Source organism: Drosophila gunungcola, chromosome 3R (assembly GCF_025200985.1).
Source record: "Drosophila gunungcola strain Sukarami chromosome 3R, Dgunungcola_SK_2, whole genome shotgun sequence".
In the NCBI taxonomy this organism is placed as follows: Eukaryota; Metazoa; Arthropoda; class Insecta; order Diptera; family Drosophilidae; genus Drosophila; species Drosophila gunungcola.
In genome coordinates, this window is record NC_069139.1 from 23,814,998 (window position 1) to 23,828,434 (window position 13,437).

The window sequence follows — 13,437 nt, forward strand, 5'->3', positions numbered from 1 at the left end:
ATACCTATTCATCTATATATATTTTTTTTTGTTTACAATCGCAATATAATTATCTTATGGATTGTGATCGTAAATGTTACTGTTCAATTATCAAACAACGTATTCTTCTCAATCTCAATCTCAGTCAGCTAAGGACACCACAGCCATTGCGTTGTAAAACACTATTGTTATATATGTTGCATATATGAATGTGTAGACAAAAAAATTTAAAAAATCGCGATTTTGGTAATTTTTGAACCTCAATAACAAAAAAATAAAACAAATAAAATTGTTTATGCCTTGCCTGGGTCTTATCAGTAATGAATTAGACCGCAAGGAAGAAACAAAAAATTGTTAGTGTAAAGCTAATTGTGCCCAGCCAGCTTACCTATTGTGCCGGCCCTCACATCTCCCTAAGCATTATATTTTCAAAAAAATTTGTGCCTAACAATAATTTATTAAAAATTAAAACTTTTTGTGCATAGGTGTGAGAACCCCTGGTGTAAACGATCACTTTTACCCTCTTCGATTATGATGTGGTCAGTGCATCCACATCGTTACATTTTCTGGTATTTTTTTGTCCTCTGGCCGCCGGTCCAAAATAACATAGATGGTCACACTGTTCATAGCCTCGGCTGCGAATTGGAGTTTACTTTACTTGCAATTTTCGCCATTTGTTTGTAATTAACCACGCATGCTGTGATTGTGTGACTACTGGCAGAGAAATCAGCACAGTGCCTAGAGAACCAGTGATCTGGAGCACCAGGCGATGGATCAGGAGAAAAGTGCACAGGCGAAAAACTTGGACGGGTCGACAGACGCCGGTCTCAAAATGGCGTCCGCGAATTCCGAATCATTGGCGTCGACGACGCACGAGCTGAAAATTATGGACGTGGAGGGAGGCGCGGTGGTAGCGGCGGATCCCGATCCGGTCGAGGAAGCGGAGGCCCCCATGGTCATCCTGGTGGACGACGACGAGGCGGAGGCCGACATGGAGGTGGACGAAGAGGAGCAGGAGCAGCCGCTGCCGGACGACGCGGGCTTGGAGGACATCATGGACGACGACGATGCTCCATTGGTGGCCGAACTGCAGTCCGCCCTGAACAACCCAGATGACAAGCCCGCCAGCGAGGATCCGCTCATGGATGATCCCGACCGGGACCCGGACACCGTGTCCACCAAAACCGAACCCTCCAGCGATGCGGAGAGCAATCACTCGTACCACGATCCCATGGGCCTGCTGGAGCGCATCGACAACCAGGAGGCGGGCGACAGCCAGGACGAGGACGACGACTACAGCGTGGACGAGAGCAGCAACGGCGGCTCCAATCGCCGCAAAATGCCCCGCTCGCAGCGCTGGCTCATCTGGATGAAGCGCTGGCCCTGGATCCTCCACGAGGCCTCCGACGGCACCTTCGCCTTCTGCCTCTACTGCAACATGAACATTAACGTGAACAACCGCTCCAGGCACATACAGCAGCACAACATGTCGCTGTACCACCAGGAACGCGAGTGCAACTACCTGGCTTTCAAGAGGAGCGAGGAGCAGAGCCGCGGATCGTGAGTACTAACTCTTGAGTGCCGAACTCTTAATTTATAAAATAAAATGGTGAAACGTGCTTGTAGTCCCTGCAATCTGAGGTTTAAAAAAGTGCCACCTGTTGATATTATAATAGTATTTAGAATTAAAACGACGTTTTCCCAAAACTCTCTTTAAATTTATAGAACAACTATAAAACTCATTGATAGGAAGCCCCTTAGAAACAAGTTTCTAAAAAAAAATCTGGGAGAAACCGGAAAAATGACGCTCTCCCTAACCCAAGCACTTGAAAATTAGAGCTTGGTATCCAATTATCCAAAGCGAATATGCATTAAACATTCCCCGTTTTAAATATTCAGTTTTCCCAATGGGATGACAATTAAAAATTTATTAACATTTCCTCAACGTAATTTAATACCTAGAGATTGTTAACAGACTTCTTTGTTCAACATTTTGTTACACTTTCTTGCGATTGTGTATGTACGTAATGACGGCTGACTCCATTTTTACATGGTTTCCATGGTCTCGATAAAACATATTATCAAGAAACTCAGTTGTTTCGCCGAAAATATAGTTCGTTGGTTTTATATAATCAGTTTTAACCAGACTAATTGCTAACAAGTCCACTTATCTCACTTATTTAAAACAAAAAAATCGACTGCATGCTGTTCTATGTTTATGGCGTTGGTTTTAATCTCTAATAGGTTGGTAATATAATAATATCATGTGAGCATACATTTGAAGCTAATAACAATTAAAGTTTGTTTCTTACGTTCATTTTACAAAGGTAATTGAATTGGTAACGTATTAACTAATATTGCAAATGATTTTGTGAGAAACTTTTAACTTTTTAGCCTAAAATATATGCTTTAAAGCTCATAATGTAATTCCTACTGGCCGCAAGAAACTCTAAGAGGATACTAATAGTAAACTATCAAACACGAAAAAGAAAAATGTATGTAGTATGTAAAGAAATGGATTAATTAGCTCTTAAACATTAAAAATATTTTAATATAACTATTGACTAGAATTCTGACTGTTAAACCTCTTGAAAAGAACTCATTGATTCCCGATTTCCCGTAGGACCAGTGACAACGAGGTGAAGCACGAGTTCGGCACGAAGAGCTATGTGGCCGCCATGAAGCAGAAGCGAGTCACCGAGACCGAGGCCTTCAACAACTTCAACTGGCTGCGCTGGCTTCGCTGGCATCCGTGGCTGGAGCGGTCACAGCCCACGGGAACCATTGGGACATGTCGCGTCTGCCACGTGCGCATGAACGTTGAGTTTGTCTATCTGCGCAAACGTCACGAGACCACAAAAGGTCACTTGGAGGCGCTGCGGATTCAGGAATCCGACAAGCCGAGCCGTAAGCGGAAAAGGAGCAAGAGCGCCAGTGAAACCACCGTTGTCGAGGAGGAGGTCGAGCAGGAAAAGGAGAAGGAATCGGAGCCGGAGGCGGAGACGGAGGATGCGCAAGAGACGCCCGTGGTGGTGATGAACGGTGGGGTGGAACCGGGCGAGGACCCCAGCAAGTGGTGCGAGCTAATTCCAGACACCAGTCCACAGCAGTGCCGATGCACGCTCTGCGACATGCCGATGGTGATCACCAGCTTCCTGCGGCATTGCAAAGCCAAGGCTCACTGCCACAAGCTATTGGAACCCGTCCAAAAGAGGTGGGTTTTCTGGTTACTGAACCTTACTATTGACTAATTTAAATACAAATGCTGCTTATCAGCATAATAATAAGAGGAACTATCATGCTAGAACTTTAATGATTTTCCTTTAATTTTATGTGCACTTCAGTTCTGATGACATTCGCGGTATTTGGGCCGTGTTTGCCGATCTGCATCCATGGCTGATCGCCGATCCAGAAGACCCCAGTATCGGGTACTGCAGCATCTGCCGCAAGAGATTTATGTACGGAAACTCCGAGATCAAGCGCAAGAACCACGAGAACTCCGAGAAGCACACATCGGCAGTGGCCGCCGCAAAGGCGATCATTGAAGCCTCATTGGCTGAGGCCAAGGAGGACGAGGACGAGGGCGACGAGGATGCGGAGGAGGAGCAGGAGGAGGTAGAGGAGGAGGAGGTGGCCCCCAGTGAGCCAGCCCAGTCGGAAGTACGATCAGATAGCGAGGGCACTGAGGATTTGGACGATGACAATTGGTCGGAGACACAAAAAGCTGGCAAGGGGTGAGTGTTTTACAAAACGTAAACTGCGTAATACTGGAAACTATAAATTAGTTTATTTTCTACTACTTCAATACCTATTTTCAAAGTTTGTGATATTTACATAAACTGTTCAAATCCTCTTTTTGATTATATCAGAGATATTGTTAAATTAAGACAATTTTTACTTTTATTAATTTGAAAGCAAAAAAAAAGACAATTTTGAGTTGCTTTTAATTTCAAATTTAAAAAAAACCGTTTAAGTTACTATTTCTTTTGTTGTTGTAAACCCAAAAATCAAAAAATTGACCTATTAATTGTTCCGCCGAAAATAGGGTTTTCCACTTGAGAGATTTTGACTAACCTGATGATGAAAGATAAAATTATCCGAAAAGTCAAGAAAACTTTTTATAAAATCTCTACAGTTTCATGGGTTACAACCTGATAATCAGAATATCAAAAGCTAACACAGATAATTATATACTTGTTTACTCCATTTATCGTTCTTATAAGTTAAATAACCTAATAATGATTTCATACCAATCCTAGCTTCGCTGCTAAGTCTGATATGGAGCCCAGAAAGGCCAAGATCCGCGCCGGCGTGCAGTTCTATCCATGGCTGTGCTACTCCAAGGACCGGAAGACCCAGCTGTGCAAGTTCTGCCGCGTGCGCTTCTACAACGAGGCGGGCAAGGCAAGGCATGAGTTTAGTGTGCGACACATCCGGCTCATGAAGCAGGTCAAGGGGCGCCAGCTGAAACAGGCCCAGGGCGCACTCAAGCAGACTCGAAATAAAAGGCAGAAGGAGCAGGTGGAGGCCCAGGACGGCGATGAAGTGGCAGAGGAGGAAGAGGAGGAGGAGGAAGAGGAGGTTGATGGGGATGGCGAGAGCAACACGGACTCGGGCACCGTGCAGACGAGGAAGCCCCCTCGAACAGCCGCCAAACTGTTCGTTAAGCCCATTCCGGCGACCACGAAGGGTAAGGTGATGGTGTGGAAGGGCCGCTTCCCGTGGCTCTCGTACAAAAAGAGCGAGCAGCGCGGGAACTATGCCTGGTGCAAGCTCTGCGAGGTGTCCCTCTACCTGCCCACCTCCAAGTGGGCCTCGAAGCACCAGCGGACTTCGCGGCACATCCGCCTCCGCTTCGACCGGAAGCGCAATGGAGGCCAAGCTTCGGCAGGAGGAGCTGCGGCCAAGAGCCCAGCCGAAATCTCCACTGTGGTGGCCACTGCGTCGGCTCTGGCCAGCGGTGAGGCCAGGCAGAAGGCGGCCATGGCCGAGCTGCAGGCCAAGTACGACTGGCTGGACCCGGATGCCAACGACGAGAACCACTGCCACTGCCGGGTCTGCGATACCCGGCTGCCGATCAAGGTCTTCTATCTGCGCCAGCACGACGCCTCGCGCAAACACGCCGACAGTCTGGAGCGGAGCAGGAGCAACGTTGCCGTGGCCGCAGATGCTCCATCCGTCGGCACGAACTCCACCGCCGATGCGGAGAGGCAGGAGTCGGGTCTGGAGAAGGAGAGCGACGGTGACATGAGCGTGAGGTGAGTGGTGGTTTGGTTTAAGTGGGTTGAGCTTCTCATTATTAACTTACTGTCTCCTCAGATCCGATGGCAGCATGGCCGAGCCGCCCGCAAAGCGATCGCGACGCTCGATGGAAGTTCGTCGCTTATTGCGCGCCCTGCGCGACTCCATGGGCAAGCCCCAGGAGGAGCGCTCTCAGATGGACATGGCCAAGGACATGATCTGTTCCTCGTTCGACATTGTGTCGCGCCTGCGCACCCTGGAGCGGGAGGCGGCCGCCCAGGGCGACACCAAGACGCAGGCGCCGACGATGGCTGCGCCCCAGCCACCCGAGCCTCGACACGTGCTAGATCTCTTCTTCGATAGTATTGCGCCGACTATGAAGTCCCTGCCGCCGGATTTGGCTGCCGAGGGCAAGGCCAAAATCATGCAGCTCGTGTGTGGCTTGGAAGTTCGAGCCATGCAGCGGAGTTCGTTGGCGGCAGCCACATCTCCAGCCGCACCCTCTTCCACATCGTCTGCTGCAGTGGCTACTCCAGCTCCGACCGTTCCACTTACAGCTCCTCCTGCTTCTAACCTCTCGTCAGCTTCTGCTGCTTCTGATGTAGACTTGCATTCCAGTGTCATCACCATCCAGGACGATGAGCAACCTGTGCAGAACAATAACAACAACGAGGCGGAAACGGTACAGAACAAGTCAGCCAGCGGTGGCTCCTCCACCCAAGTGACCATAAACGGCAACCCAAAAGACCTGCCGGAGAACATCCGGCGCATCTTGAGTTCCTCGCAGATGCAGGTGACCAACCGCTACGACACGGATCCAGTGCGATGCGTGCCCCTGGACAAACTGACAACGCACAACAGGATCAACGGAAATGGGCGACAAAGCCAAGGTGGCTCCTCGGAAGCACCGTCCACCCCACAGGCGGACATGACCAATGGCAACACGCTCGCTATGCTCCGCCAGATACGTGTGAATAATAACAACAGTTCCAAGATGATCACCATCACCAAGACGCCCATGCAGCAGCCGCAGCAGCAGCAGCAGCAGCAGTCGGGAAATATGGCAACGACACCAATGATGCGGGCCGGTCCGAACAGCAACGGCGGTCAAATGGCAACCTTCCGATCCCTGCTGAACCACAACCGCAGGCCATAGAGCTCCTAGGAATACGAATCATCCATAGTTATAGTTTTTGTCATTGTCATTATTTAAACTTTCTTAAACTCACATATTTTGTATGTTAAAGATGAATACTTGCAAGCAAGATAGTTATTTCAAGTTAAGATTGACCGACCCTGTTTAGGTACTAGAACTAAGGAGCTTCTTCCACAGACAGACACACAAGCCAAGATTGTACACATTCTTGTTTAGAGTTAAAACTTAAAAAACGAATCTGCTTGTACCGAAACTCGCATGTTTTTGAAGGCGTTTTGTTTTGGAACCATTCCCATACTACTTAAATACAACTATTTTTTTTTCGGTTTAAGCACTTATAAATTGGGTTGATTTATTAGGTTTACAGACTGGCCCAAGTCGAAAATATATTTTAATCGTATGTCTTTAAATGATACTCTTCAATTATTCCGATTTAGCCACTTTGTGGTTGCTCTGTTTAAGTCTAAATTCAAGTTCAGTCGATAGGAGAGGATCTTTCGATCAGCTTAATTCGTTCTGGTGCCGCTGCTGGGGCTCTGCAGCCGGCAATCCGTTTTGGAGCACCGCTTCTCCCGGCTTCTCGTCGCTCGTTATCGTGGACAGCTCGATTTCGCGCAGCTCCCCGAGCAGGCGACGCATGGAGCTGTGCATGAAGGCGTTCTCGGGCATCTGATAGCCAACAGTTGCAGAATGCGGAAGCTGAACCGTTGTGGGATTGGGAGTGGGCGAGGGCGTAGCTTTCGGCGCCAGACTGGCCGTGTTCAGCTGCTTCTGCTCGTTGGCCTCCAGTGCCTGGTCGATGGGCGCTGAGCGGGCGTGCAGCGGGAACATGAACTTGACGTCCAGGAAGCTGCACAGCTCCTCAATCCCGTCCAGCGTCCGGCTAAGCTCCTCGTTTCCATTCGCCTGCTTTCCCACGTGATGTCGCACAGTGCCCAGGTAATTCTGCAGCTTGCTGCGCGCAATCTTTATAACCGTTTGGGCATTCTTCAGCTCCAATCGGAGTAGCTCGGGACTCTGGAAGAGAAAAATCGGAATGGGTCCACATTTAACAACCATCTTCAGTCAAGAAATTGCCCATATTTATCTTATTTACACAACGTAACTTATATTGGGCAGTTAGTAAACACATTTTAGAGTTTTAAAGCTATAAGATTGTGAATTGGGTCAATGAACCTATGTATAAGCGATCGGCATAAATTGTAATCATTTCGTTGTAATTATAAATATTTAAACAAATATTAAAATAAGCTTTCACGGTTTAATCCAAATGGAAGAGTATATCCATAAGCTATATATTAATTGGAATTTTTTTTTGTTTCAATGCATTGTTGTATTAAAAAACTATTTTATAAAAATATAAACGTTTCCTAAGATTTCAAGTGTTTTTTTAAAAACAGTTTGGCGACTATGTTCTCTAGCAGTTTAAAGAACGATGTAAAAATTGTAAATCTTCGCATTTACTCACATTCTCCAAGTATCCATCCATGGCCACGCGATGGGAATCCTGTAGTTTGGCCAGAGCCGAAGAATTCGCCGCATTGCGCTCCTGCATAAAGGTGATTTGCCGATCGATCTGGCTGCCACTGGTGGCTCCGGCTGAGGTTTCTGATGCAGTGCGCGGCCGTTGACCCGCAGGAGGAAGCCCTTCCTTGCCTGCACCGCTGTTGGCGAAGGACACACAGGTGAAGGCGTTCGAGGGATAGTCGAACTGCTTGGGGTTGAGCATGAAGAGGGCATGTCGCAGCACCAGATGAACGTCCACGTTCCCCGGATAGCGCATCAGATAGGTCAGCGATGTGGTGTAGTCGCTGAGCAGCACTGAAACCCCAAATAGTTACGATAGTTACTATAACTCAGATCGGGAAGCACCAGGCGGGAGTACCCACGCTTATCGCGGATGTGCACCAGCATGGCCACCAGAATATAGTTGGGCAGGTCGAAGCGATCGCTGTCCGCGAAGATTGCATCCCACAGCAGCAGCAGGTCCAGCAGCATGAATTCCCGTCCAAAGAGAAGTCTCAGCCAGCGACTTTTTCAGTTGAAAGTAAAATAGATTATTTAATTAATAAAGTTATATTGATGCCCTCCCGTGTACAGTTTATTTAAGCTAAATCGTATTTTTCAAGTAATGAACCTTTAGATATTTCAGCTCGATATAAAAAATGGAATCCCCTAACAAAATTATAGGTACATGGTGTTATTATTTAGGCGGTTAGAAATTTCAAATGACATCATCCGTCTAAAATGATGGTCATGACCAAAAAACATTGAATTTTCTGTGGAATTTAAAGCTGTTGACTACTCCTTGCTTACTAATATATACAAATTTTAGTATTCTCTAAAAAAAAGGGGGTACGCATTTATAAACAAACATCTTATTTGGCACCCTTAGCAACTGGTGCTCTTCAAGATTAGGCAACTGAAATCCCCATTTTCCGATTGCAACTTACATGCCGAATATGTGCAGCGGGATTTCCATCTTTTGGAGATAGTGGTGCAAGTGCTGGTCCTGCTTGGCAAGTATTTTGTCCCGTATGAAGTTCAGCTGGCTGATAACCTCCGCCTCCGTCGGCGACTCATTGTCCCCGGGGGTCTGAAAGAGGGATGGGTAGCGATAAGGGTTGGGTTGCTGCACCCGCAAACTGCGACGTACCTCGGCCCGCTGCTCGATGTGGCCACCGGGAGTGGAGACCAGATTCGAGACGCGATAGTACGACTCCACGGAGGCCATCAGGCGTGAGAACAAAGAGCTGCAAGAAGGGCACAACTCAGTACAAGGGTATTACATATATATATACCTATATTTCGTATTACGCACTAGGTATCCGCCTCCAGATAGGCGGGGTCCAGCACGTCAAGCAGCGTGGGATTAATGTCCGTCTTGGCCAGCTCGCTGAAGTGCAGCAGAGACTGGTGATCGCTGTAGACCACGAAGATGATGGGAGCCAGGATCTCGTGCATGCCCTGCCGATAGCACATGTATGGGTGCTCCCTGGCGTAGTAGAACAGTATGTTGACCATGGCGTTCTGCACCAGAGGCTTACGGAAGAAGTCCACGCCCGGAAAGGTGCGCACCACATCCTGCCGGATGACGGCGAACAGCTCCTGGTCGCTGAAGTACTGGTTCCACACGCTCTGCGTCGACTGCGACAGCGGATCATCGTTGCAGTCGACGGCCAGTTGGTGGGGATTCCGGACGTAGTCCGCCCGGAACTTGTCATACCGCACCCGCTGCTGGAGTCGCTGGCCGATCCAACTCCGGTGCTCTGAGGTGAGGACGCGCAGCAGGAGGGCCCAGTGAACGCTGCGGAATTTGGACATCTTCAGGTCGCCGGCGAACGCCGACTGCCGGAGTACCTCCGGCTCGGCATCGAGGTTCTCCAGCAGCTGTGTCCACTCCTGCCGGTAGCGCTCTATGGAGTTCATGGCTCCCGCTTCCGGAATCACCCGACCACGATCACGGTCACGATCGCCCACGTCCTTTTCAGCCAGGTGCTGCTCCCCGCTTTCCCTTGTCGCCGATCCGTTCAGTGTGATGGCCTCTATGCCCCAAACGGTCATTGCTCGTCGCTGGCTGGACACTAAATGCTGGCGCTCGTCCGCCCCGTTGCCATGTCAACGCTGGATTCCGGTGGTTGGAGGGGGTGGCGCCAAGTTAAACACAAACAATGGAATTTACCGAAGAAAGTGGATTCACTTCAATTGGCGAAGATATCAGTGTGTGCCAGTGTGGCCGTATGCGAGCGGTTAAAATATACCGCTGGATCATGTTGATATGCTGAAAATACCGTAATTTATTTATTTATAAAAATACCTTGTCCAAAATAACGGATTTAATACTTACCCAAATTTTCAAATTTATATTTGAATATTTGGAACAATCTTTTTCGAAAGCATATCCAAGTTTCCTATTTTGGAATTTTCCAAAAATAATAAAAAAAATGCATTAACAATAACTAGAAACAAAAAAAGATGCAAGCCCTTGCAGTTATTACAAAAATTAAATATTCTATAAAATTACATTTTTATTCATATATGTATGTATAAAAATAATGAAGCTGTGTACTTTTTCTGAATTTTTAGAACGCTCCTTTGGTAGTTATATGATATGTAAATCAAAATGTAAACCTTAATTCTAAAATAGTAAACCATAACCATGACCATTCCTATATATTTAATAATGGCGAATTTATAATTTTTTCATTTGGTTTTCCGTTTTATTCTGTGGGTTTTATATTACATAGGCGTCCGATCGGGCCAGATCTCTAATATTATAATACACTCCGCAAGATTATAAATATATATGTATTCTACCCCTTAAATCTGATATTTAGTTAAAGAAATAATTTTAACGCTTTGGTTAATTATCGTTAAACTACAGTTTTGGGACTTCCATTTCCATTTTATATCCTAGTTGTCTGCATACAAAGAGGATCCATCTTTAAAGTTTAATATTTTAATGCAATGATAATTCAATTAAATAAGATCCCTAAAAATACTTTTCTTCAAGACATATTAATTCTTCTGACCCAAAGTCTTTTGACTTACCCGGCTTAATTTAGTTTCCCTTATTTACAAATAAAAACGTACTTAATCGTTAAAATCCGACTAATAATCAGATGCCATGTTTTAAGTAATGGAGGACCGGAGTCTCCAAACACTATCTTCTATTGATCCCGGCACGCAGACAAGAATAAATTTGAGGGGAGTACGGAACTTAAACTAATACCCATAATGGCAGTAAGATTTATCCAGAGCTTTGAAACGAAATTGAACATCTCATTAAATTTGTTTTATGCCGAATCATCAACTTCAAATATGTTGCCATTAGTGTTTAGTGGAAAATCAAGTAAAGAACAATTGTTTATACAGTCAAGCTTCTTCAAGCTCCTAACACACGATTCCCCTAACACAATGCTCTCGGTGTATATATATTGCGATTTCAGTTAAAGAAGTTTGACTTTGGTCTTGTTGGCCGCTCTGCTTCTAATGAGCACATATGAATCCATTAGAGAAAAATTCAACAAAAGTTATTAGCTTTAAATTCGCATTTATTTACGCGTTCTGCCCCACGTATGTAGTATCCGAGGTGTATACTTTGTTTATCAAATCCAACTATTGAGGTCAATGCTTGTCGCTATAATATGCAACAATTAATTCATGATAATGCCAAATCGTCGGCAGCGAAGCGGATCCAACCAGGAAATAGAAGACAATAACGAAATGCGAAGACGTCGGACGGATCTGATCGGATCGGCTCGGATCGGCTTGGTTCGAATCGGTTTGGCAGAAGTTTTGGCCCCTTGCCAAGCTGAAAATTGCAAATAAACCAACCGACATCTGCTAATGGCCACTAAAGTTTTCTATTTTTGATTGTGTGCCGGCGGTGCCATGACATGCCGGTCAATGTCGTTTTTTGATCTAGTCTTGGGTAATTTTTCTAATCTCTTTGGGGCTTGAACTTGAAAGATGGTTGGTGTGGTGGCTTTGACCCAAAGACTGAATGTCGAATGGGTGCAGTGGGTGGATGGTTTTTTGGATTGCTCGGTTAGTGGGTGGTTTGGTTTGTTCAAGCGAGTGTGTCCAGCGTTATAATTATGGGTTCAAGTACTCCCCATCAGACATATGTCTTCAATATTTTTCAGACACGAAACCATAAATTTGGGAAACAGAAATAAAGGCATTGCTTTTAGTGCATGCCAATTATCAGCCAGAGTAGCCAATAAAGTGCAGTCTTTATATGCAAATGCAAGCTGTCCAAGCTCCGCATAAACGCAACCAGATATCGCACGTATGCGTCACATTGGCTTCGATTTATAATTTCTCGGTCAAAGTCAATGTCAATGCAAATGGCAAAAACCAGCAAGCCGCCGCAGTATCGCATTCGCATTAATAACAATAATCAGTCAATGGGGCTATTTGGCTTTAGCCCTCCTCCCAATCTCCGCAGCCCCAGCTCTTCGAAAACGGTCCAAGTGCGAACGAGTTTTGGCCGCTTATCAATAGCTAAGCCAAGCTTTTTGCTTTTGCCTTTGGCCTGAGAACTCGTTTGCTTCGCGGCAGAGTTTGGGCCCTGTTACAATTTGCTTTTGCTTTTGCCTGCTTAGCATTTTGTATTTCCTGATGTTTAATCAGCCAGCTGAAGACGAAACCGAGCAGCAAACTGATTTCGGGGTTCACTTTTTAACTGCTCTAACTAAAGGGTTGCTATGATATTAATGATGTTTCTGGTTGGGCCTGAAAATACGACTCATTATTTATTCTTTATTCAATAAGATTTGCTATGATGTCTACCATTGCTTAGGAAATCAATTGAAATATGTTCTAAAAAATTGTGTCGTACTGCTTACAGTTAAACTTCCAAGACCTAAATTTATAAGTTGGCATTAAAGTTCACTAATCTTTAGTTATAATTTATTTATATTATTTAATTTATTTTTTTAATTCATTTCATTTAAACAACGATTATATGATGTATTTACCAACAAACAATTAGTTCTCTGGAGCAAAACATAGTAAATCCAAATATTTGGTACTCAACTTAAATATTTTTGCTTTGATTTTTAGTATATATTTATAATATTTTAATAAATGTTTCACATGACAATTTTTGGAAATGACTTTAATATCGAAAATTTAGTTTATATTGATACCATATTTAATTTTAATAAAATGCATATAAATCAAATAATAACAATTTTAAGTGCAATTTTTTTCCATATTAATTAAAATATTTTAACACTAAATCATCGTAATTAATATGCATTGAATTTAAAATCATGATTTAATATTTAATTTAAATAATAAATACAACATCTTGAAACCAATAGTCAGATACTTATTTTTAGAATTCAATTTTGTATCAGTGTTTTAATTAAAAATTATATATTTCCTTGTTAAATTAATAGAGAATTCTGTGCTTCCAGCCAAAGGTTGTGGGCCATTTGGTGGAAAAAGTTATTGAACTTATATCCAGTTTCCTAGAGAGGGTATACCAAGACCCGACAGTTCTTTCTTTGCCGTCATTGCTCCAATGCGGTCTCGAGTTCATCTCTTCA

The 13,437-nt window shown here is 44.9% G+C and overlaps 2 protein-coding genes across 5 annotated transcripts; one reads left to right on the plus strand and one right to left on the minus strand.

The window, feature by feature from the left end:
• Positions 1 to 581: 581 nt before the first annotated feature.
• On the plus strand, positions 582 to 6,504 carry LOC128254967 (protein suppressor of variegation 3-7). 2 transcript variants are annotated; one of them, XM_052984366.1, is made up of 5 exons: positions 582 to 1,539; positions 2,603 to 3,193; positions 3,324 to 3,713; positions 4,239 to 5,237; positions 5,299 to 6,504. In XM_052984366.1, exons 1-5 carry the CDS (start codon positions 749 to 751, stop codon positions 6,374 to 6,376), a joined length of 3,849 nt encoding a protein of 1,282 aa, XP_052840326.1. In that variant the 5' UTR covers positions 582 to 748; the 3' UTR covers positions 6,377 to 6,504. The 2 variants fall into 2 exon arrangements, with proteins under 2 accessions (XP_052840326.1, XP_052840332.1); XM_052984372.1 differs by having other exon boundaries at positions 2,609 to 3,193.
• A 207-nt stretch (positions 6,505 to 6,711) lies between these two features.
• Positions 6,712 to 10,126, minus strand: LOC128255053 (TBC1 domain family member 5). Of its 3 annotated transcripts, none has more exons than XM_052984507.1 (6): positions 9,198 to 10,124; positions 9,033 to 9,129; positions 8,830 to 8,972; positions 8,266 to 8,408; positions 7,845 to 8,197; positions 6,715 to 7,393 (listed from the first exon to the last, which is right to left on the minus strand). In XM_052984507.1, the coding sequence occupies exons 1-6, from the start codon at positions 9,938 to 9,940 to the stop codon at positions 6,878 to 6,880; spliced, it is 1,995 nt and encodes a 664-aa protein (XP_052840467.1). In that variant the 5' UTR covers positions 9,941 to 10,124; the 3' UTR covers positions 6,715 to 6,877. The 3 variants fall into 3 exon arrangements, with proteins under 3 accessions (XP_052840458.1, XP_052840467.1, XP_052840475.1); XM_052984515.1 differs by having other exon boundaries at positions 7,252 to 7,393; positions 8,262 to 8,408; positions 9,198 to 10,126; XM_052984498.1 differs by having other exon boundaries at positions 6,712 to 7,393; positions 8,830 to 9,129; positions 9,198 to 10,126.
• Between the last annotated feature and the right edge of the window lie 3,311 nt (positions 10,127 to 13,437).